Below are 25,709 nucleotides of genomic sequence, written 5' to 3'. Positions count from 1 at the left end.
GAATTTCTTTAAGAAAACTTTTTTTATACCCACGTCGAAAAAATCCATGGAATTTCCGTGGGAGATTCCGTGGAAATTCTGCTAGTTTTATATTTTAATATATTATTTTAACATTCCTATTATAATTAGAATCTAAAAAAAAAGCTTATTAGCTTTGTTGCAATTTTCTTGCGAAACTTGAATGAAATACGCATTTTGCAAAAAAAAAAATTCCAACAAAGCTTATTATTAGATTCTAAAAATTATTATAGACACTCAAAAAAACTGTATTCTATTACAATTACAATTACGAATTTTTTTAATTGTAAAATTATTCCATAACACCAAAAAAATTCTGCCTTAAATAAATATTTAATCATGATTAATTATTCCATATAGGAATTAGGATTTTCAAAACATTCAAATTCAAACTTTTATAAAATTCAACAAATTATATAAGAATATCATTATACAAAACATGAAGATATCAATAATTCCGAGTCGAAGACTCGGAGTTATTGATGTCTTCATGTTTTGTAATAATTTAAATGTCCATAAAATTTTTCAAAAATATATTAAACTATTTACAAAAATTTTAATAAAATCCTTCCTAAGAATATTCAATTATTTTTACAAGTATGAAAATTTTTCCCATGAATTCAATTATTTTCATAAATAATAAAAATTTTTCATAGGATTTCAATTATTTTTAATACAATTTTAAATAAATTCCTGAAAAAAATTTAATTATTATCAAAAATTTTTGGCAGCAGTTCAATAACATTTCACAAATAATGAAATTCTTCGCTGAAATTCAAATATCTACTATTTTAATAAAATTTCTTAAATAAATTCAATTATTTAAAAAAAAAAAATGTAATAAATTGCATTGCAAGAAATCAATTATTTACATAAATAATACAATTCTTGGCAAGATTTCGATTATTTAAAAAAAATTTAATAAAATGCCTTACAAGAATTCAATTATTTGCATAAATAATAAAATTCTTGGCAAGATTTCAATTATTTAAAAAAAATTTAATAAAAATTCGTTGCAAGAATTGAACTATTTTTATAAATAATAAAATTCTTCACAGGATTTCAATTATTTTCAATACAATTTTAAGTAAATTCTTCAAAAAATGTCATTATTTTCAAAAATATTCAAAATTCAATTATTTTTGAAAATTCATGCTATAATGCTTTTAATATTCAATTATTTAGGTAAAATTTTAACTGAAATTAATTTTTAAATCAACTTTCATTAGAAAATTCTACGAGAATTCAATTATTTAAATACAAATCAAATACAAATAAATAATTTATTAAATATATTAATATTTTTTAAAATTAAATCCTCATAAAGAATTTTATCCACAAATTTTTAAATAATTTAATTTATCGACGAATTTTAATACAAAATCTTCAAGAATAATTACATTTTTCGAGGAATTGGATTAAAATTGTATTAAAAATAATTGAAATTCTATGATAAGTTTTATTATTCATGAAAATAATTGAACCTCGGTAAAAAAATTTATTATTTTTAAAAATAAAGTAATGTTGGCTTTAAATTTTATCAACAATTTTTTTTAAATAATTGAAATATTTTAAAAAAATTGTTATTATAAAATAGTAGATATTGAAAATGATTGAATTGAGGAAAATTTTTGAAAATAATTAAAATTTTGCCAAGAATTTTATTAAAATTTTAAAAAATTCAATGTTTTCTTGCACTTTAATAAAAATCCCTGATTTTTCCCTGATTTTCCTGACCTATGACAAACCTGGAAATGTTAAAATATTTTTAAAATAATAAACTTGCAGAATTTCCAGGGGGTACCGGATTCCTCGATAAATGTAATAATTATGTATTAAAAATTTTATTAAAATACGTTAAACGAATTCAATTATTTAAAAATTTGTTGATAAAATTCTTTATGAGAATACAAATTTTAAGAAACATTCAAATTTTCAACAAATTATTTTTTTGTATATATAAATACTTGAATTCTAGTAGAATTTTCTAATAAAAATTTATTTAAAAATGAATTTCAGTTAAAAACAAGTGAATTTGAAAATTCTCAAAAAACTTTTTCAAAAATTATTAAAAACAATATAAATTATAGAAAAATTTTAGTTAACACTAACAAAATTTAATTTTGGAGAAGTTACAAATTATTGCAGAAATTCAATTGTTTTCAGAGTAATAAAATCCTTTACAGTGATTCAATTATTTTTGTAAATAATAAAATTCTTTTTAGGAATTCAATTATTTTCATAAATAATAAAATTCATCATAGAATTTCAATTATTTTTAAATTTTAATACAATTTTAATCGAATTTCTCGGAAAATGTGATTATTCTTAAAAATTTTTATTAAATTGTATATTAAAAATAATCGATTTCTTCTGAAGAATTATATTATTTAAATAATTGAATTCACTTAAAGAATTTTATTATTTATAAAAATATTTGAATTCTTTCGAAGAATTTTATCAGAATTTTTAAAAATAATTGAATGTTTTGAAAGGATTTAATCAAAATTTTTGAAAAAAATTAGATTCAATAGAAAAATTTTATTAAAACGTTAAAAAATAATTGTATTTTTTCAAGAAATTTTATCAAAACGTTTAAAAATAATTTAATTCTTCTGAAGAATGTTATTATTCATGGAATGAATTAAATTCTTACGAAAAACTTTTTCAAAATTTTTGAAAATAATAATCAACAATATTCAATTATATTTACTTACCTAATAAATGAATTCTTTTTATTTTGAATTTGAAATTATTAAAAAATTGATGTTTATATTTAAAAATATAAAACTTTTTAAGTTACAAAAATTACCTAATATTCTTTTATATTCCAAAATATTTCCTTAAAATTACCGAATATTATCTTGATATTCCAGAATATTTTGCAATTATTTAAAATATTTCTAGAAGAGCACAAAATAATTTTTTTTTATTAAAAGAAAGTCCTGCTTTATTTCCGAATAAATTTCATATTCCAAAAATATTCCAAGAATATATTAAATTATTTTATGAATATTCCCGAAATATTCCAAATGCATTTTGAAAATATTCCGTAGGTAAGTATATTATGAAAAATATTTCTTAAACCAAATTTTTTTGCAAATAATCCAAAAAGAAGCATTCAGTTTTTCACGATATTCCACAATATTCCATTTAAACAATAAACCCTAATTATTTTATTTTAAAAAGAAAATTCAGAATATCCACCAAAAATATACGCAAAGTAGGTAAATAAAATGGTTGTTTTCGCCTTCAATTTGGAAGAATATTTGAATCTAAAATATTATAAATAAATGAGTACTCATTCAAAAACAAAATATTTAAGTACACACACGGGATATGTTGAGAGTTGAAAATAATTTTTTGATACGAGTTAAAAAATTTCACCTTAATATCTCGGCGAGTTAGAAATTAAACTCGACAAACTTTTTTAATATCACAAATTGCTATGTTGGAAATTTTTTCTCACTTACGAAACAAGTTTTATTTTCTTCTCTTTTTTATGTGTGGCATGTTTTTTGGTGGGTTTTGCAAAAAAAAAATAAAATAAACTAAAACTTCTCATTTTCCTCAAGTCTTTATAATAATTTCCGTTGAGTTTGGATGTCGTTATATAAATTTCTTGCGTTGGAAAATTTTTCGGAGGGGGATAAATGTTGTGTGTACTTGTTTTCTCAAAGGACTTTAGGAAACATGCTAGAAGGAGATAATATGAAGGTTGCTTTTGCCTTGAAAGTTTAACTTTTCGACACTGTCGTTGAGCTTTTCCTCCCCCGTATAGTTTGGTTATATTAAAAGTTTTTCACGGTAGGCAAATCTGACTACACTCGAGCAGCTTGCATTTAAATTTAATTTTTGCCAATTTCCTTTTTGACTCGAAAATATATATATACACCAAACTCTAAGTATTCATACTCATTTTGAAATCCAACAAATTTCTCTCTATTTCTCTTTCTCTCCTATTTGTACGAAAATCCACTATAAATTTAAAAAAAAACAGATTTCTATTTTTTTCTCATTTTCACCCAACTTTAATCTCTCAATTTCGTAACCATCAACAATTTTACTAAAAAAAAAAAAAAAAAAAAAAAAAAAACAACTAGAATGCATTTGTTTACATCTAGTTTATGTACCATCACGTAGCATTCGTTTTGCGAAAATAAAAAAAATATATCCTCGATGGCAATTTTTCTCTTTAACAAATTTTTCTTTTTTCGCTATAATCATGATTTTTTTCATTCTTCATAACCATTAAAAGCAAATATTTACGAGAATCATTATTCACGAATGGAACAATTTTTTTTTATTTTAATTACAATAATATAAATATTACAAATCTATTGTATATTAAAATAATTAATATTGTAATTGTTTGGCTTTGTTTTCCGTATTCGAATTTCCTTTTGTTTCGTTATTCTATTGAAGTTCGTACATTATATTTTTATGCAATTATGTTACAAATATTTTTTTTAGGATAAAAGCAAAAATATTATTACAGATTTTTTTTCACTTAACAATTTTTCCACTCAATGATAGTTTTCTCCATATTTGAAAAATAAAATATTTTTAACTTTGATCTCGTTTTCAATTTTTACTTATTTTTTATCCTCAACTTTTTTTTACTATTAAATTCCTAATATTTTATTCTTAAATACAAATAATTTTTTGTATTAAATTCTCAATTTTTTTAATTATTAAATCCTTCATTTTTTTATCAAATCTTCTATTTTTTAAATAAAAGCCTTCTTTTTTTTTATCAAAGTCTATCAATTTATTATCTTCTATTTGTTTTTTGTAACAAATTTTCCATTTTATTTGATCAATTATTAATTGTTTTCAAAAACTTTAATAAAATTCTTCACAGTATTTCAATTATTTTCAATACAATTTCAATAAAATTTTTCAAACAAAAATTCAAATAATTTGAAAAAAAATAATTCTTTTCCTAAATAACAAAATTCTTTGCAGAAATTCAATTATTTTTAAAAATTTTTAGTAAATTCTTTATGAGAATTGAAATATTTTCAACACAATTTCAATTAAATTCCAAAATTTTAATAAAATTCTTCACAAAAATGTTATTATTATGAAGAATTTTAATAAAATTCTTCACAAAAATGTTATTATTATGAAGAAAATCAATAAAATTCTTTATAAGAAAAAAATGTAATTAAATTTTTCTAAATAATAAAATTCTTCGCAGAAATTCAATTATTTTGAGAAATTTTGATTCAATTCATTATGAGAATTGAAATATTTTCAAAAAAATTTTTATTAAATTCCACGAAAAAATTGAATTATTTTCGTAAATTTTAATTACCTTTTTAGCAAGATCTCAATTATTTTCATAATTTATAACATTTTTTACAAGAATTAAATTGATAAAAAATAAAATTATTTTAAAGAAGTTTAATAAAATTCATCGCAAAAAATTTATCATTGTGAAAAATTTTAATAAAATTCTTCATAAAAACAAAATTTAATTAAATAATTTGAAAAAAATAATTCTTTTCCTAAATAACATAATTCTTCGCAGAAATTTAATTACTTTGAAAAATTTTGAGTAAATTCTTTATGAGAATTGAAATATTTTCAATACAATTACAATTAAATTCCAAAATTTTAATAAAATTCTTCGCAAAAATTTTATTATTTTAAAAAATTTCAATAAAATTCTTTACAAGAATAAAATTTCATTAAATTTTTCTAAATAATAACTTTCTTCGCAGAAATTCAATTATTTTCATACTTTATCAAATTTTTCCCAGGCATTAAACTATTTTAAAGAATTTCAATAAAAATCTTTGTAAAAATGTTATTATTTTGAAAAATTTCAATAAAATTCTTTACAGGAAAAAAATTTAATGTAATATTTTTAAAAAATTTAATTCTTTTTCTAAATAATTTTGTAAAATTTGTTATAAGAATTCACTTATTTTTAATACAATTTTAAAAAAATTCTTACCAAGATTTCAATTTTTTTTATTATTAATAACATTTATCGAAAGAATTCAGTTATTTAAAAAAATTGTAATTAAGTTTCTGGAAAGAATTCAATTATTTAAAAAAATTGTAATAAAATTTCTCTAAAGAACTCAATTATAAAAATGTTATTTATAACATTCTTGACAGAAATACAATTATTTTCAAAAATTTTAGATAAATTTCTTTATAAAGGAACTAAATTATTTCAGATTTAGAATTATAGAAGAAATACTTTTAATTGAAAACAATTTGGTTTAGTTATAATTTTTGCTATTTTTGATCTTCAAAGAATTAAATTAAAATTTCATTAATTTTAAAATTAAAAACATTAAAAAGAAAAAGTATAAACAAATTACCGAAATACAACGACATACAACGATTATTAATATACAAGAAGATGAAAAATAGAAGATTGACAAAATTATTTTAATAAAATTATTATTTTATTTGTTATATCGAGATGAATTGCCTCTCTTTAAAAAATGAGACAATAAAGACTATTCAAAACGTTAAATCCAGTGGAATAAAAACATATGCAAAACTAAAATTGTCGAAATTGATGTTGGAACGAGCGATGAAAAGTTCGCAGGCTCATAGAACAAAACGGGAATCGTTTGCTCTTGGCACTGCCCCACCTGGACGTTTTAACAACCGATCCATAACAATCCAGAGGCGCGTAACCTCTGCAAACGACCACCATCCATCCAGCCGAACTGCAATATGTTTCCCGGGACGCGAGTTATTGATAAACGGGGGACCCCTCTAAGACACGTAAACCTTTGGGAAGGTCGAAGTAACGTCGAGGGGAAAAACCACGTTATTGGCGCTCGTGCGTTGCAACACACCTTGAAATATCGTATACTCGCGCTTTCCCTCTTTTTTTTCCCAACCCTTTTGGACCAACAACTTCTTTTTCATCTCCTCCTCTTCCTCGTCGTTTTGCAGCAAAAAAAAGAATTTGCTCTTTTAATGTATATTTTATTAATCAGTGAAATACGTTCCTCTCTATGCTTCTTTTCCCTTCGATTATTTAGTCTGTCTCTCTGTATATACTCTTTTTTTCCGAAGTGAAAAAAACTGTCGTTTTATTTCTTTTCTCATTGTTTTTGAAATTTTCCCTGTTCTTTTTTTTGTATTTTTTTCTAAAGGTTCGTGTGATTTGTTTGTTTTCCTTTATTCCTTTCATCGGTTTCTTGTAAACTCTGTGGTTCCGCGTGCGCTTTCTCTCTTTCTCTCTGATTCATCCGTCAGTAAATCCCTCTTTTGTCTTTCGTCTGAATTTCGTTTAATTGTTCCTTCCTGTTATTCTCTTCTATTCTCTTCTATTCTCTTCTTTAGGTGTTATTTTTTGTATTTTTCTAATTTTTCATCCTTTTTCCCTTTTTTTCTCTTTCTTTTTACTATTTTCAGATTTTTCTTCTTTTTTTCTATCTATTTTCTCATTTTATATTGTTCTCTTTTCTATTTTTCCATTTTATCCTTGTTTCTCCTTTTTATTTTTTCTTCCCATTTTTTTCCATTTTATATTCTATTTTCTTCCTTTTTTTATTTTCTATTTTTCTTTTTTTAATTTCTCCCCTTTATTTTTTTCTTTCAATTTTCTTCCTTCTGTTTTCTTATTCAATTCTTCTTTTTATATTTCTTCTTTCTATTTTTCTCCCATCATTTTTTCCTTTCCATTTTCTTCTTCTATTTTTTTATTGCATTCTTTTTTCTATATTTCTATTTTCTTTTTTTCTCCTTTCATTTGTTATTTCTATTTTCTTCCTTCTATTTTCTAAAAAGTAGAAAAAATAAAGAAAATATTTGTCTATTTTCTTCTTTTTTCTTATTTCAATTTTTCCCCATCTATTTCTTCCATTTTTTCCCTTTATTTTCTTATTCTATTTTTCATCAATTTTTCTTCCTTCAATTTTTTTTATTCTCTGAAAAATGGAAAAAAACTAAAATCTTATTATATTTTCTTCATTTTTTTTCTTTTATTTTCTCATTCTATTTTCTTTGTTCTATTTTTCTTCTTCTTTTTTCCTATTTTGCTTTTATCAATTTTTTCTCTTCTATTTTCTTCTTTCTATTTTTTCCAAATCTGAATTAGTGATAAACTGTCCACTAATTTAAATTAATAAAAATTTCTACCAATTCTTAGCAACTTCCCACTAAAACTGTAATAAAAAATTTAAAACTACAAGGAAAAAAAGTCTTTGCCTGGAACAGCTACAAATTTCACTGGACTAGCGAAATTTTTAGTTGTTTCAATAAATACTTTCGCTAATGTACAGAAACTTATTGCTGTTTCAGGTAAAAAATTTGTTTCATGTGTACTAAATAAAATAGTAAAAATTAACTAAGAATTATTGAAAATTTTAACTAATTTGAATTAGTCGACGACTTTTCACTAATTTAGAATTTTTCCTCATTCAATTGATTCCCTTCTATTTTCTTATTTTATTTTCTTCTTTCCTGTTTCTCTTCATTTCTTTCTATTTTCTTATTCTATTTTTTCTTTCTCTTTTTTATTTTTCTTCTCTCTTTTTTTCTATTTTTTCCTTCTATTTTTTCTTTCTATTTTCTTCCCTGCATTTTATCCTTTCCATTTTCTTCTTCACATTTTTTCCTCCTATTTTCCTCTCTCTATTTTCTTCTGTCCATTCATTTCTTCGATTTCCTCGACTTCATCTTTCTGAATTCTTATTTCCTTCCTTATTCGACTCTTCTGGATTGTTTTACTTTTTTAAAAACATTTTTACTCCCTTTTCCCTCCTTCATTTCGCAAAACGAACTTTTTCCAAATTACTTTTCATTATCCGTCTAATTATTATACATTTTAAAATACATATTCTATCAATTCGGGGAGAAAATCGACAATTCTTTTCATACCAAACGGATTTTCATGTCTAATTAAATTTGAACCAAGATTCTTACTAGAGTTTCAAGTTTTTTTTCAACGCTAATTGACTAATTATTTTTCCTTTACTCTATTCGAAAAGGAAATCATTGGGAAAAATTCAAATATTCTTCCAAAAGAAGAAGCAGACAACCAAAAAAATATATTGAGAGAAATAATTAAAATTATTCAATTTAAATACCTTGAATTTATTTTATTTTCTTTTGATTTTTCTCGATGGCAGTTTTTTTCTCTTCTACTTCTCTCTCTCTCTCTCTCTTTCTCGCCCTTTTCCCTCTCGCATCGACCAGTTCAAAAAGTTTGGTTTATTTACCAGATTTCATGGTGTGTACGTCTGGGAAATTAGTGATTCGAGAGCCTGGCGACGTCTAGTTGGTTGTGGAGCAACGACTCAGGGAAATGAAAAATAAACAGACGGCCTCCTGTCGATGGAAGCAAGTTCGCTTCGTTCTCTCTCTCTCTCTCTCTCTCACTCTCTCTTTTTCTCTCCTCCCTCGGGATGTTTATGCTCCTTGAAAATTGGTCGACCTTCGATTTCTCAGTACACAAAGGACGTCCGTTCCATTGTTGCACTTTACGCGAGATGCATATCGCATTTCTCCGTGAAACTTATATATGTATATGAAAAATATAAGGCGAACAAGTTCCTTTGAGCTGATACTTTTTTTCGTCCTGAATGGAAAAACAAACGAAAAGGATATGTATATAACTTTTACTCGAAGTTACTTTGTATGGAAATGATTTGATTCTTATTTCATTCTGGTTTCTTGTTTTTTTTTTTTGTTTTTTTTACAGCCAACGGCATTGTCAATTTATTTTCACTTTATGAATTTAGTTTTGAGAAAAGGGGACGATTTGTATAATTACCACATGCTAATTCATTTAATGGGAGGTTCACTATTTACTTTTGCGTGTGGTTGGAAGGGAAGGGACGAGGGCTGCACAACAGTCAACAACGACATCCTGTCGATGCACTTTGTATAATCGGTAGTATTTGCTTGCGAGTTGCCCGCACGTTTCTCTGTCGGTAGATGATCAAATTCATTCCTTTTCCATGATGTCTACTCTCTTCCATTAGATCGAGATTTGGATCGGTCGATGAAGTTAAGGCTTTTATAATCTGAAAAGGAAAGAAGCGTAACTTTAATTTCCGGAATTTGATGTAGAAAATGACGACTCTCGCCTCTGCTTCGTCTCCCAGTAAAACTGGAAGTTGAACTGTTCATTCAACCCCCCTCTCTCTCTCTCTCTCCTCACTCTTCGTTACACACCCCTTTTATAATCTGAAGGCACTCGAAACTTAAACTACTGTAAAGTCTCCAGGAAAACGGGGGAGAGAGAGAGTAGAGTTGGATGGTGTATTAAAGTGGAGGAATGGAAAGTAAGAGCAGAAATGTACTGGAATGGCGCGTATAGCACTTACTTTATTTTCCAATTCATTCAAATCCAATGAGAAGACACCAATGTCTCGAGATACGGTGTTGTTTTTTAAATCCATTCCTATGAGTACTGTGAGCGAGCAATATCTGCTTTTTGTGAATGTACCAATTGCTTCGAAGGCATCATTTAATGCGAGAAAGTCCTGTGAACAAAAAAGAAGAAAGTCTTTTCTTTAACTTTTTCAATTAACATTACAAATTTCTTTAGAGTTCATTATTCCGATTTTCTTCAAATAATTGTAAACAATGCAATTTTTATATTCTTTTGATGAATTTCCATTTAATTTTTAATTTAATTTAGTATTTATTATTTTATTTATTAAAATAATAAAAAATTTTAATTAAATCAAAATTAATTTACTAATATATGCGAATAATCATTTAATTAAATTTAAATTTTTCCCAATTTAGATTTATTATTTATTTATTCAGAGAATAAGTTTTGTGATTCTATTTTAGCAAAAAAATTTAGAATTTATATTATTTTTCATAATTTTGTGTTAATAAGTGGATTATTTTTTATTTGAAAAGGACATTTTTGTTAAGAACAAATTTATCCTACTTTTTTATCTTTTACAATTAAGAATCCGAAATAATATAATTTTTGCATAGAATTTTATTAAACTTTTTGAAAAGAATTGAATCTGAATTGAATTGTTTCAAAGAATTTTATTCAAAACTATAGGAAAAAATAAATTCTGCTAAAGAATTTTATAAAAATTTCTTAAAATAATTGAATTTTTTCAAGGGATTATGTTAAAATGTTTAAAAATAATTAAATTCTTGAAAAGCATTTTATTATTTGTGAAAATATTTTATTCTTGCCAAGAATTTTATTAAAATTTTTGAAAATAATGGAATTAATTGGAAGCAAATTAAAATTATTTTAAAGAATTTAGATAAAATTGTTATGAAAATAATTGAACTTCTTTAATGAATTTTATGAATAGTTTTTAAAATAATTGAATTCCTTCAAGAAATTTTATTGAAATTTGTAAAAATAATTGAATTCCATCAAGAAAATTGATTGAAATTGTATTAAAAATAATTCAATTTTTGCATAAAATTTTATATTCAAATGTTAAAAAATAATTGAATTATTTCGAAGAATTTTATTAAAACTTTTAAAAATAATTTAATTCTTTCAAAAATTGGATTAAAAGTGTATTAAAAATAATTGACTATCTGCAAAGAGCTTTATTATTTTTGAAAATAATAAAAAATAATAAAATTTGCAAAAATCCAAATTCAATTGTTTCGAAGAAAATTTAAATTCTTTTGAAGAATTTATTTAAAATTATGCTGAAAATATTTCGATCCACTGAAGACTTTATTATTTATAAGAATAATTAAATTCGTTTGAAAAATTATGTTATTTATAAAAATAATTCAATTTTTGACAAAAATAAAAAATTTTATTAAAACTTATGAAAATACTTTAATTTTTTTCATAAAAATTGACATTCTTTCTAGAAATTGAATTAAAATAGTATTGAAAATACATCATTTTATCAAAATTTTTGAAAATAATTTAATTCTTTCGACGAATTTTATAAAATTTTGTAGAAATAATCGAATTCTTTACAGAAATTTTATTTAAATTGTATTGGAAATAATTGATTTCTTTTAGAGAATTTTATCAACATTTTTGAAAATAATTAACTTTATGGGAAGAAATTTATTATTTATATAAAAAATTGAATTATTTTAAAGAATTTCATTTAAAATATATTAGAAATAATTGAATTCCTGTGAAGAATTATATTATTTAAAAAAAAAATTAGAATAAAAAATATTGTAAAAAATAAAAAATTTGTAAAAATAAAAATTCAATTGTTTGAATTCTTTTGAGGAATTCAATTAAAATTGTTCGGAAAATAATTTAATTCTCCTAAAGAATTTTATCAAAATTTTTGAAAATAATTGAATTCCTCCGAAAAAATGTTTATTTATTTTAATTTAAAAACTTTATTATTTATCAAAATAATTGAATTACTCCTCAGAATTTTATTATACTTATGAAAATAATTGAATTCTTGACAGAAATTTCATTAAAATTTCTGTAAATAATTGAATTCTTATCGAGAATTGTATCAAAATTTTTATAAATAATTGAATTCTTTCAACGAATTTTTAAAAATATTGAATCTGAAATTATTCAAAAATTGAAGTTGATATATAAAATGAAAAAATATTGAAACAATTTAATTTAAGAATAGATTAATAATAAAATTAATTAATATAATTTCAAATAAATATTTCGAAAATAATGTTAAATGAATTGATAATTGAAAATATTAATAAAAGTATTAAAATTAATATTTTACTAAATTTTGCAAACTTTCAATAAATATTAATAAACAAAAACTTAGAAAAGAACTTCCATAAAAATGTTATTTTACGTTTAGAAATATCGCCAACATTAGTTTAGTCTTATTTATACAAACTTAAATTACTACCTTTATAAATAATGTAAATAAAGTTAGTTCAGTTAGTTAATTATATGTGTGTTTAATCAGACAACTTAGAAACAAGTATCAAACGGCGTTAGGAACTTCATTCTGACCTAAGCAAATATCTTTCAAAAATTATTATAAATACAAAAATATTTTCTTTGACGAATTTGCCATTAAATATTATTAAATAATTAAATAGCAAATAATTAGAGAAAATATCCTTTTTTTCAGTAAATTTATTCTCAAAGAGCATTCTCAACAGAAACTCGAGAAATCGAAAAAAAAATTTGTAAATTTTAATTTCAATGATGTTACATACTTTAAAAAGAAAGCAATAATTAAAATTGAAATTGAAATTTTTTTCACTAAAGAAAAAGGAAGCTGAAATTACGTTCCTAAGTGGAAAAACCACATTTTAAATTAATTAACTACTCCATACTGTAATTGAAAGTAATTTATTTTTCAAGCAATTTTCTTAATTGTGATTAATTAATTTCCTTTTAGAAACTTTCTCACAAACGCCAGTTGATACTTTATCTTAGGAAGAGAGAAATTGGGAGAAGTCTATTTTCAGAAACTAAACTTGAGTTGGAATTCATTAGGCGCGAGACACTCGCTCACGATTAACAATCTGGTCACGTTCTTTAAGCCTGCAGGTTGAGAGCAGGGTTAAACGATTATTCAGGGATTGTTTTGGTCAAAACCAAGGGAGAGAGATAGAGATAGAGAGAGAGAGAGAGATACATATATGTGTAAGAGAGAAAGAGGAAAGAGCTTGTGTCAAATGTCAAATGCGGGTTCATTTTGCAATTTGCATATGAAGGCAATACACAGTCAAAATGTGATTTCATATGGGAGAAAATTGATTAAACATTATGTGTGTGTATGTACCATAACTAGAATTGGAAATCCAACAATAGGCACTCCATTGACCACTTTTAGGTCCTTGATCATCAAATCGCCCGGAGTCAAACCACTGATGTCGGTTTTAGCCGAGAGAATTTCTCTGTAGACAACGTCCCTTTCAGTGTCCAACGAACCGACCTCTTCTAGACTTTGAATCACCTCGAAATCTGTCGGCGTTGCCCGATCAGCTTCCCTTGAAAAGTTACAAGTGTCCACGAGAATTGGCCCTGTAAAAATAATTGAAGAGGTCACTTTTATTATTTTTCTCCCTTAATAAACTAGCATTTTTTTTTACTCTTACTATTACATTTATTTTCCATTCTTATTACGAAATATATTCCTATTTTAATTTCTATTATTACAAAATTTATTAATTAGAATTTCTATTATTTTCCCTCTTTTATAAAGTAGAAATAAAAAATAAAACCAAAAGTATAAATAAATTTTTAAAATTGATATTGCCAGTTAATTAATTAATTTGCAAGTTTTTTGAAACAAAATTTTGATAAACCAAATTGAAAAAAGGAATATTTTTACAAATAAAAATATTTCTTTAACAAAATATGTATTATTATATTCGAATTTGGTAAAAAAAAATCTAAAGCGCAAAATTGACTCGTTTTAAGCTAATTATTGAGGGTAAAAACTTCACCCCTTTTTTTTGTAATAATTTTAACTTCCAAAAAAGAAGATTTTTTTACCAAACTCAAAGTTAATGGGAGAACTTTTTTAAACTTCTCAGCCCATAAAAATAAATAGGAATTTTCCGCAGAGATCCTCAGAGAGTTGAGATCTAAAAGAAATTTTCTTTTAACCTAGGGCAATATTAAATCGATTTTCTTTCGACTTAGTATCCATTTCATTATTTTTATGAACATCTTATAAGGCTGGCATTTAAAAAAAGAAAAATTCTCTTGTCCAGAAAGAAAAAGTCTAATCACTTGAGAGAAGATTCTTTCTTTTTTTTTTGAAACTTTCTTCATTTTCTTGGTAAATTATTTAACTGTCTCTTTATTTTCAAAACGGTTTTAAAATTGTTACTCGAACAAACTTTTTTTAAAGCTGTTTTAACTTGTGAGAAAATATTTTATCAATATAAACAACTAGTAAAAGTCTTTCATTTATTTTTATTAGAGAAATTTCAAATTCTTTTTATTTTTAATATCAACTTCAATTTTTGAATGATTTCCGATTCGAAATTTATACAAAAGAAATTAACTAATTATTTATTTTTAATTTAAAAAAATAAAAAATAATTTAAAAAAAAATTCGCTGAAAAATTTTTAATTCAACAATACAACAACGATTATTAATATAAAATAAAATAATAATTTATAAAAATAGATGTAAATAATTTATCAAAATAAATATTTTTTTTAAATATTCGTTTCAGAAATTTGAAAAATAGGTACAGAATATTTTTTTCTCCGTTTTTGGAAAAAAACTCGACGAGTTTATTTTAAGAGGAAAAAAATATTTCCCGACAATTGAATTACTTTTAGTTTCCCATTCACTTTTAATATCGTCCGCAGAAAATAATGAAGAATATATTTTACAAAATATCTTTTCCTATAAAGGCGAAATAGGATTTTCTTAAGTGTACAAATTTCCTGTTTAATTTTCTATTAGTAGATTCTTATTCCCTAATAGTTCCCTTGTGAAAATAGTTTCTATTATTCGGAGAATGAAGCATAAATGTAAAAAGAGAGGAAGATATTATGAGAATATGCATATGAGAGTAGTCTTAATTTTCTTACTTAACGAAATGAGATGAAAGCAAAAAGAGAGGAATTTCTTTAAAATTTAATATTGAATTTAATTAATTAATTACTTAGTTCGTAGAATTAAATTTAAATTAGATAAAAACAATTTAGGAGAAAATATTTTTTTCATTTGCCTACAATATAATAATTGATTTCAAATATTTTTCCTCCAAAAAATAAGTTAACTAAAATGTAATATTTAATTATAATTCGAAAAGGAAAACATCTATTGTTTTATAAATAAAGAACTTTTTTTCTCTACGTGTTTAATATTAACAAAGTATGTAAAGTATGTTTTATAAAAAGGGCTTGTTAATTAACCAATGATTTCAAAGCGAAGGGAAAATGTTATTGTTCGAAAACAATGTACATTAAAAATAATATAATTCAATGCACCAAGAGGAGTAAAATACAGACATGAAATTCACTCAAACGAACTTAAAATCCGATAAAAGCCGGAGATTTTTTTTTTCACATATACATGTATACATAATACCGATATACATCAAGCATACCAGGAAAAAGTCAGAAAAATGTGAAAAATTTCCGGAATTTATTAATCCTGACCTCTATTCAATCTGTCAAACTTTTTTTCCGTTCTCCTTTTTTTAATTTTCTTCTAAAAACTACCAATAGAAACATTTCTATAGTAAATTTTTTGTTCGTTTTTCCGAAATGTATAAAATCTATTTTTAAATTAGGTTTTTTAAAATTTATAGCAATCAAAAAAAGTTTTTCTTTCAATTCTTTTTTTCGATCATTCTTTTTTTAGGAAGAAAATATTTTTCAAATTGAAAATATTTGCGAGATAGAAAAGAAGAAAAAAAAAATGTTGAGAACGGAAATAATTAGGCAGAGTAGAGAAAGCGTTGCTGTTATAATTGAACATCGTGGAAATTAACAATGGAAACAATAATAATAATAATAATAATAACAATAACCGAAATTTTGATTATGAAAAGCTGTCAGATTTTTGACATGAAACGAGTTTCCTGAAACTAAATACCTTTAATGCCGGAAATTCCAAAAGAGAATAATGAATGGCTAGCACTAGCCATTCAAAATAATTCATTGGATATTTCAACTTTATCAAAAACCTCCGGTATTATATTCAGAAGAGCCAACAAGAGAAAGAGAGAGAGAGAGAGTGAGTCGCTGAAATGTACGATTCCGTAAATAAGTTCACTCCGCATCCGCGCGGTAAATCAAAATCCCCGGCTTCTGCTTAGCTTGGTGCTCCAGGAGTCTACCAAATCTCACGTTGATCCGTCCATTCTAGAGAGGGTTTCTCTCGCCAAAAGTTTTCCCGCCCTAAAGCAACTTACGGCCCCGTAGGAATTGCTGCGGCTGACAGGCTACTGTGTGTACGCCGCGGCTCGATTATAACGAAAACAATACGTCGGAGCAGCTTGCACAAATACAAAAGTCAAGAGAATATATTTCAAGGTAAAAGTCCTCGTGCTTTATTGTACAGAGAAATATAAGACTTGATACACTCCATTCGAGGAAAACGGCAAACCTAATTTTCAAGCTTATACCCAAAAGTACTTAATACTTTTTTCGAGGAGGCAGAAGAGGGTCTGTATATATATAGGCATTTCTCTCACTCTCTCAAACATTCAAAAACCGTCGAAAACTTTCTTAAAGCTTTTGTCGAGACGTGAAAATAGCAAAGAAACTTTCAGAGAGAAATTTTCAAGAATTAAAACTTGAAACTCCTCGACCAACTATGAAATTTTCAAATCGAAAAAAGTCTTGCAAAAAAATTTTCATTTTTTTGAAAATTAAACATTCAGAAATGCAACTTGCAAAATATTAAAAATTCCAAAAAGTTTCAATAGAAACAAACGGACTTTGCATTCGTTAATTAATTTTCAAAAACTAGCTTCAATTATTCAATAAAATTACTATTTTCCTTTTTTACTAAATTTCTGTCAAATAATTCAATCATTTTCAGAAATAATAAAATTCTTTAAATATAGATTCATAAAAATACGATTTTGTTTCAAATCAATTTATTAACAGTAAATACTTAAAAAAAATTCAATTCTTTAAAATATAAAATTCATTCCAATGAAATTTGCCATTTCCAATTGTCTCGACTTTTTAAAATTATTTTCGAAAATTCAACTATCTAAAATAATAATCACAATTTCATTAAAACATATTTTCTTCAGAATTTCTAAATTAAATTATTCAATTGAATAATTTAATTCAATTAAATAATTTAAAAATTGAATAATTTTTTGTTAAATAAACTTTTCAAATTTTTAAATTTTTTTCACAGAAATTAAAATTTTAAACAATTTTAATGTAAAACTTTTGTCAATTTAATTATTTATAAAATTTACAACTGTAATTCATCGAAAATTCAAATATTTTTTAGAATTTTTAAATAAAATTATCAAACTTTTTTGATTAATTAAATTCCTGTGAAGAATTTAATTGTTTATGAAAGTAATCAAATTTTTCGAGGTATTTTATTGAAATTGAATTGAAAATAATTTAATTTATGTGAAAAATTTTATTATTTCTGCAAATGATTGAATTAATTTTCAGAAATTTAATGAAAATAATATTAAAAATTATTAATTTTTTCTCAGAAATTAAATTAAAATTGTATTAAAAATAATTGAATTTCTCCGATGAATTTTATTATTTATGAAAATAATTGAATTCTTCTAAAGAACATTATCGCTTAGGTAAATAATTTAAATTTTAAAAAACATTTTATTGAAATTGTATTGAAAATAATTTAATTTCTGAATATTTCTAAAAATAATTGAACTTTTTCGAAAATTTTATTGAAAATTGTAATGAAAATAATCAAGTTTTTGGAAGAATTTAATTAAAATTTAATTTTTTTGTAATGAAAATAATTGAGATTTTTGAGGAATTTAATTTAAATTTTATTAAAATTCGAGAATTTTAATAAAATGTTTAAAAAAAATTAAATTCATTAGGAGAAGTTTATTAAATTTTAGTTTTTTAAAAATAATTACATTTATGTGAAGAATTTTATTGCTTATAAAAATTAATTGAATTCTCGTGAAGAATTCATTAGAAAAATTTTATTATTTTAAAGAAATTTATTAAAATTTTTGAAAAAATTGAATTTTTTCTAGAGTTTTAATTAATTGTATTGAAAATTATTTAATTTTTCCAAAGAAATTAATAGAAATTTTATTAAACATAGTAATCGAATAAATTTCGAAGAATTTTATTTAAATGTTGTAAAATAATTGATTTTTTTCAAGAAATTTTAGCAAAATTTTTATTGAAAATAGTTGGATTTCTGCGAAGAATTTTATTGATTATAAAGATTATTGAATTCTTGAGAAGAATTTTATTAAGATTTTTGAGAATAATAAATAATAATAATTGCATAGTAAATTTTTTAAAATTTTCAATCTAAAATTATTCAAAAATTAAATAATTGTTTCTTATGGTCAAGTTTTTAAAAATTTGTACTGAAATTCTTTTTTAAATCCATTCATATCAGAAAGTTCTACAAGAAATCAATTATTTAAATGCAAAAATAAATAATTGATTATTTCTAAAGATTTCAACTTTACCTCTATTTTTAGTGTTTTTAAAATTTATAAGAAGAGAAAGAAAATTCCAAGTCAAATTAAGTTTTTAGTGGCACAAATCTAAAAAAAAAGTATTTGCAAATTGAAAAAAATAATAAACAGTAGGTATTAGTAGAAGAATGCGAAACCTGAATTTACGAATATTGCCAAATTTCATAGATTAGAAATTCCTCTTTTATGAGTACCTAAGAATTATCAAAATTCGAAATATTGAACATTTCTTTCCATTTTTTGCAAAAAGAAGACACTATTCTATTATTTACTCTAACCCTTTCCTCAATTAGGAATAAAATACCAATACTCTCAAAGGGAATTTCTTGTCTCTGGTCGGAAGTCTAGAAAACAAATAACAAGAATTGATGATATAAACTATCCTTCCCCTCCTCTTTTCTATACTAATCTGGACAAATGGCCGAAAAAAGAAGAAATAAACAATGAAACCCTCATTAATCATTCGTCTTAATTCAGTAAAATGCCAAAGCGCTTTTGTATCATAGCCACCTGTTTTCTTTTTTTTTCTCTTTCTCGTTTTCAAAAAGAGGTCGTCGGAGAAAATTCGAGTATGCCTTTAACTTCCATGGCAGGCCGCTTTTGAATATTTTATCCATTGCAAAAATAACGATTTATTGGAAAACCCAACGAGCCAGCGAACAGGCTCTCTGGGAAAATATTTAACAATTCATTCATCGGATGGTGCCATGGCTAAAAAAAAATTTCGTCTCTACTTTTCCTATTAGTATTTTTAATACCTATTAATATTTTTAAAAAATTTTGAAATTCTTTTTTTTTTTTTTTTTTTTTTTTTTGAAAATTTGAAAAATACTTGCCACGTAATAAATTTGATATTTGTGAATCAATTAAATTTGGATGTTTCTCGAGTACGGTTTTAGCGACAAGAGTGGCGCAGCTGCCAACCGTTTGTAGATTAATCCTTTTGCCGGTCCACTTCCAAGCTGCATCTTGGGGACGGTGATCAATAATTTCTACGACTGAATCTGCCAGCGACGAATCCTCATCGGTGAGAGTGTGATGGTCGACCAAAACTAGCTCCAATTTGTTATCCACATTCAAGGCGTGAAGATCGATTTGGTCTCTGCAAAAGTTAATTAACTTCTTGGATTAAATTAGATTTGGAATGTCTCGACCTTCAAGGCAACTGTATTCACAAGATTCTTGAAATAGTTTCAAGCTAACAATAAGGACATATTGGTTTCCAAACTAATGGAATTATACACTATATATAGAATTTGAATTATATGGAATTAGAATTAAATTACATTTATCTTCCAAAGACTAATGAAAATGTTATTTTCTTTCTTGAATAAAATTCAAAAAGAAAATTCAAATGTTTACACATTTGAATTTTATTCAAGAAGTAAAATAAAAATAAAATAAAGAAAATTCAAATGTTTACACATTTGAATTTTATTATTGAATTTTATTCAAGAAAGAAAATAACATTTATTTAATAACTGAAATAAATTACCATTTGAATTTCGTTTTAATAAGAGAACAAAAAGTAAACACGATTTTACTTCTAAAAGGAAACGGACATATAGAGCTATCTAATTTCAGTTTAGAATTTAATTGTTAACTGTAAGTAAATAGTTTACTCATAGTTTTTCAAGACTTATTTTTCATTAGACTTGCAGCGCCGACAGTTTCAAATTCCACAGGGACCGTAAAGTGATTACGTTGTTTGAAAGTGAAGCTGCGCTTTTTGTTGTGTTCATAAAAAGACACTAACTTCCTTAATAAAGTAAAATCCTTTATAGCACTTTATTGATTTCTATCTATAAAATCTAATTTTCGAATAATTATTCCACTTACATTAATTTTGTGTTTAATATTATTTTTGAACAATTTGTTATAAATAACAGGGTTACCACAAAAAATTAATTTTGTTTTTCCCTCATTTCCAGACAAAATTCTGAATTTTTCCCTGACCCTTAAGAATATTCTGCGATTCACTCTAAAAATTATTAAACACTCAAAAAACTGTTCTATTTCATTTATTTACGAATTTCTTTAATTGTAAAATTATTTCCAAAACATCAATCAATAACCTCATTTTTAAATAAATATTTAATCATTATTGTTTTTCTATGGGAATTAATATTTTCAAAAATTTTTAATTCAAACCTTTATGAAATTCAACAACTTAAAATAATTTAAATTTCCATATAATTTTTCAAAAATAAATTATTTACAAAAATGTAAATTTAATCATTCGCAAGAATTCAATTATTTTTACAAGTAATAAATTTTTTTACATGAATTCAATTATTTAGAAAAATGTAATAAAATTTGTTGTAAAAATTCAATTATTTTCATAAATAATAAAATTTTTCAAAGGATTTCAATTATTTTTAATACAATTTTAAATAAATTCCTCTAAGATGAAATTTTCAAAAATTTTTGCAAGAATTCAATTAAATTTCAAAACTAATGAAATTCTTTGCTGAAATTCAAATATTTTCAAAATCTACTATTTTAATAAAATTTGTCAAGAAAATTCAATTATTTTAAAAAAATGTAATAACATTCGTTGCAAGATTTCAATTATTTTCATAAATAATACAATTCTTTACAGGATTTCAATTATTTAAAAAAAATTAATAAAATCCGTTGCAAAAATTCAATTATTCTCCTACTAAATAATAAAATACTTTCAATTATTTTTAATACAATTTTAAGTAAAGTCTTCGAAAAATGTTATTATTTTCAAAAATATTATTAAAATTCTACGAAAGAATTCAATTAAATTTCAAAACTAATGAAATTCTTTGCTGAAATTCAAATATTTTCAAAATCTACTATTTTAATAAAATTTGTCAAGAAAATTCAATTATTTTAAAAAAATGTAATAACATTCGTTGCAAGATTTCAATTATTTTCATAAATAATACAATTCTTTACAGGATTTCAATTATTTAAAAAAAATTAATAAAATCCGTTGCAAAAATTCAATTATTCTCCTACTAAATAATAAAATACTTTCAATTATTTTTAATACAATTTTAAGTAAATTCTTCGAAAAATGTTATTATTTTCAAAAATATTATTAAAATTCTACGAAAGAATTCAATTATAAATTTTTTTTAATACTTTTTGCAAAAGTTCCTTGAGAATTTTCAAATTCATTTCTTTATAATTCAATTTTACAAAATTTCGATTATTCGGAAATTCTTCAATTAAATATTTAGAAAATAAAAGCTTGAAATAATTTAAAAAAAAAAAAAAAATCAATTAAACTTTTTCAAAAGAAATAATTCTACAGAATTATTGTAAGTTAAAAGTATGAACAATTCATATTTTCAAAGATTTTAATTTAAAACCTTTTCAAAATTCAATTATTTTTGAAAATAAATAATAAATAAATAATTTATTGAATAATTGAATGTTTTTCAAAATAGAATTCTCATAAAGAATTTTATCAACAAATTTTTAAACAATTAAATTTTTTCGATGAATTTAATAAAGTTTTCAAGAATAATTACATTTTTCGAGGAATTCGATTAAAATTGAATTAAAAATAATTGAAATTTTTTTATAAGTTTTATTATTCATGAAAATAATTGAATCTCTGTAAAAAATTGATTATTTATGTAAATAACTGAATTATTGCGAAGAAATTTTTTTAAAAATTTGTAAATAATTGAAATCCTGTAAAGAATGCATTATTTATGAAAATAATTGAATTCTTGCAACGAATTTTATTACATTTTTTTTTAATAATTGAATTCTTTTGAAAAATTTTATTAAAATAGATATTAAAAATCATTGAATTAAGGAAAATTTTTGAAAATAATTGAAATTTTGACAAGAATTTTATTAAAATTTTTAAAAATAATTGGATTTTGGAGAAGAATTTTATTATTTTTAAAGATAATTGAAATTTTTACAAGAATTTTTTACAAATTTTTGAACAAAATAAAATTTTTGCGAAGAATTATATTACTTTTGAAAATAATTAAATTTTTGCAATAATTTGTAAGTTCTGCAAAATTCAATTTTTTTTAGTACAGTACCGTCCGAAATTGTCAGTCCACCCATTTTCAAAGGAATGAAAAAAATTTTTTAACATAAAATTCATGAAAAGTAAAACTTTTTTTGGTTTATATTTTGAAAGACGATAAAATTTTGAAAAGAATAAGACCTTACAGAAGTCATTTGGCCAAAATTTGTAGAAGATATTCTTAAAAATCGTCATTTTCAATGTTTTACAAAAATTTGAATAACTTCTAAAATAATGAACGCTTTTTAATAATCTAAGGCTTATTTTTAAGACCATTTTCTACAGAATAAGAATTACTTATAGGCATTAACCTGTAATTTTTAACTTGGAATAAGCATGACGTCAAAGTTGGACAAAAAAATTCAAAAAATTTGAAATAATATTATTTAAAAAAAAATAATTTTTGAAATTCAAACATATATTTTTATTAAATTTTCTTGAAAAATCTACACCATATCATGATTTATATATGTTCTAGAATAGTTTTTAGTACAAAAAATTGATTTCAAATTTTTCCAATTTTTTTGTCTAATTTTGACGTCATGCTTATTCCAAGTTAAAAATGACAGGTTAATGCCTATAAGTAATTCTTATTCCGTAGAAAAAGACCTTTAAAATAATCCTAAGATTATTAAAAAGCGTTCATTATTTTAGAAGTTATTTAAATTTTTGTAAAACATTGAAAATGACGATTTTTAGGAATATCTTCTACAAATTTTGGCCAAATGACTTCTGTAAGGTCTTATTCTTTTCAAAATCTTATCGTCTTTCAAAATATAAACCAAAAAAAATTTTAGTTTTCATGAATTTTATGTTAAAAAATTTTTGTCATTCCTTTAAAAATGGGTGGACTGACAATTGCGGACGGTACTGTACTTTAATAAAAATCCCTGACTTTTCCCTGAATTCCCTGATGTCCCTGAATAATAATTATTCCTGTTGTCTCTTTCCGTCTAAAGGCTCTAAAGAAATGAAAATCAACAAATTAATGAAATCTTGCCAAGATCAAAATGTGTTTAAATTGTTTCATAAACGATGTTACAATAATAAACAAGTGGAACGAAGATAATACATTTTCTTAATGCACTGTTGTAGAATGATAAGATGATAATAATTGAAAAGTTTTGCGAGAAAGGGATTTGTCCTGGGGGCAGAGAGGTACTAAAATGCTTTTGACGAGAGAACGAGAGGAATGAAAAGGGAGGGCTCGTTCGCGTTTGAAATGCATGAATTAAATTTTAAGTATTGTACAAGGACTTACCGAAACGTCAATAAACTCAAGGGTACTTTATGATGCTTGAGGTAATAAAGGACCTCAGTTTTGACACGAAATTCCTTTTCAAGAATATTCATAACCGGTATCACTGCAACATTAGTTCGATTTGTTCGATTCTCCTTTTCTACATCGTAATATTGAAAGAGTCCTTGAACTAATGCACAAACTGCCGAATCTAAATCGCAACTTTGATTTCCCAGTACAATTCGTACTTTTTCATAAACACTCAAATTCGTCTGCAAAAAAAAAACACGTTTTTTAGGTTAATTTTTACAACAATTCTCCGTGATTGACAAATTCAGATAAAAAATATAACTTTTGTAGTCTAAGACAAAAATAAAGAGATATTAATGAAGAATTTGAAATTCTAATAAACTGTACAATTAAAGAAAACTAACATTTTTATCTACTTAATCTACTTAATAAGGTAAATAAACGAAAAAACCGTTATTGTTTATTTGTTATTAACAACTAAAAAAGGCGGGAAGAAAAAAAATGTAGAGACATCTATAGGGAAACATGAAAACTGTTACGAATTTTTTTCCTACTATTTTGACTAAAGGTCAAATGCAAATTATAAAAAAAAAATATTTTTAGTAATAAACAAAACAAAAGATAATAAATAATAACGATAATCTTACCAGAGCTTGTTTCGATTTCACAAGGAACTTCTCCATCTTTTAATTGCGAGCGAAAAAATTGAGATGACACTTTAGAGGTTATGTTACCGCTAATATCCCGAATAGACGAATGTCAGTTAATTACGACAGGATAATTTTCCACACATTAAGTTTTGAAATATATAAACAAAATACTCTTTCGGAAACAAATTGTCAATGAGTAATATTACAAACTTCTTCAAATAGTAGATTAAAGTGCACTGACAGTCGGCAACACCCGATTGTCAAAGAGAGAGACAAGACGAGAATTAATCAAGAAAAAAGCATTTGACAATAAATTGCAATATTTAGATATTTATCCCGTGCACTAAATTTTTATATCGTTCGCATAACTTTTTTCCCTTTTTTCAACACTATTTCTATATTATTTAGCGACAAAATAATTTTTAAACAATATGTCAATTAGCCAAGCGCTGTCTGAAGAAAAACATTGGAACTAAAATCCAATATGGCGACCATGCCGGGAACATTTGAATTGAATAAACTAAAAATTGATATTAGTAAGTAAAAAGTCATTGTTATATTTTATTTTATAAAATCACTATATATCTTTCGATTTTTATAAATGTTCTTTTATTTCAATTATTCTTACCCCAGTAACGAAGTAACTAAATATTTACATTATCGACATATTTAAATTTAGTTCTTAAAAATGTCTTTCAGCCCAGAT

General features: G+C 23.6%; 1 protein-coding gene across 4 annotated transcripts; it reads right to left on the bottom strand.

The window, feature by feature from the left end:
* Nucleotides 1–8,553: 8,553 nt before the first annotated feature.
* LOC122504379 (exopolyphosphatase PRUNE1) lies at nt 8,554–25,449 on the bottom strand. 4 transcript variants are annotated; one of them, XM_043615475.1, is made up of 7 exons: nt 25,001–25,449; nt 24,345–24,595; nt 19,893–20,158; nt 13,695–13,936; nt 10,332–10,490; nt 9,814–10,028; nt 8,554–9,580 (listed from the first exon to the last, which is right to left on the bottom strand). In XM_043615475.1, exons 1-6 carry the CDS (start codon nt 25,034–25,036, stop codon nt 9,858–9,860), a joined length of 1,125 nt encoding a protein of 374 aa, XP_043471410.1. In that variant the 5' UTR covers nt 25,037–25,449; the 3' UTR covers nt 8,554–9,580; nt 9,814–9,857. The 4 variants fall into 4 exon arrangements, with proteins under 4 accessions (XP_043471410.1, XP_043471409.1, XP_043471412.1 ...); XM_043615474.1 differs by having other exon boundaries at nt 8,554–10,028; XM_043615477.1 differs by lacking the exon at nt 25,001–25,449 and adding an exon at nt 24,758–24,831 and having other exon boundaries at nt 8,554–10,028.
* Between the last annotated feature and the right edge of the window lie 260 nt (nt 25,450–25,709).

Source organism: Leptopilina heterotoma, unplaced genomic scaffold (assembly GCF_015476425.1).
Source record: "Leptopilina heterotoma isolate Lh14 unplaced genomic scaffold, ASM1547642v1 Lhet_294, whole genome shotgun sequence".
Lineage (NCBI taxonomy): Eukaryota > Metazoa > Arthropoda > Insecta > Hymenoptera > Figitidae > Leptopilina > Leptopilina heterotoma.
The sequence above is the reverse complement of the archived record's forward strand: the minus strand, read 5'-3'. Positions and strand labels throughout refer to the sequence as shown.

Excerpts from the sequence above, each read along its gene's own strand:
- LOC122504379 (XM_043615474.1), bottom strand. The coding sequence starts at position 25,036 with ATGGAGAAGTTCCTTGTGAAATCGAAACAAGCTCTG. Across the intron at positions 24,596-25,000 it reads TGAAATCGAAACAAGCTCTG|ACGAATTTGAGTGTTTATGA; the intron begins GTAAGATTATCG and ends TTTTTTTTGCAG. Across the intron at positions 10,491-13,694 it reads GATTTCCAATTCTAGTTATG|GACTTTCTCGCATTAAATGA; the intron begins GTACATACACAC and ends TTTTGTTCACAG.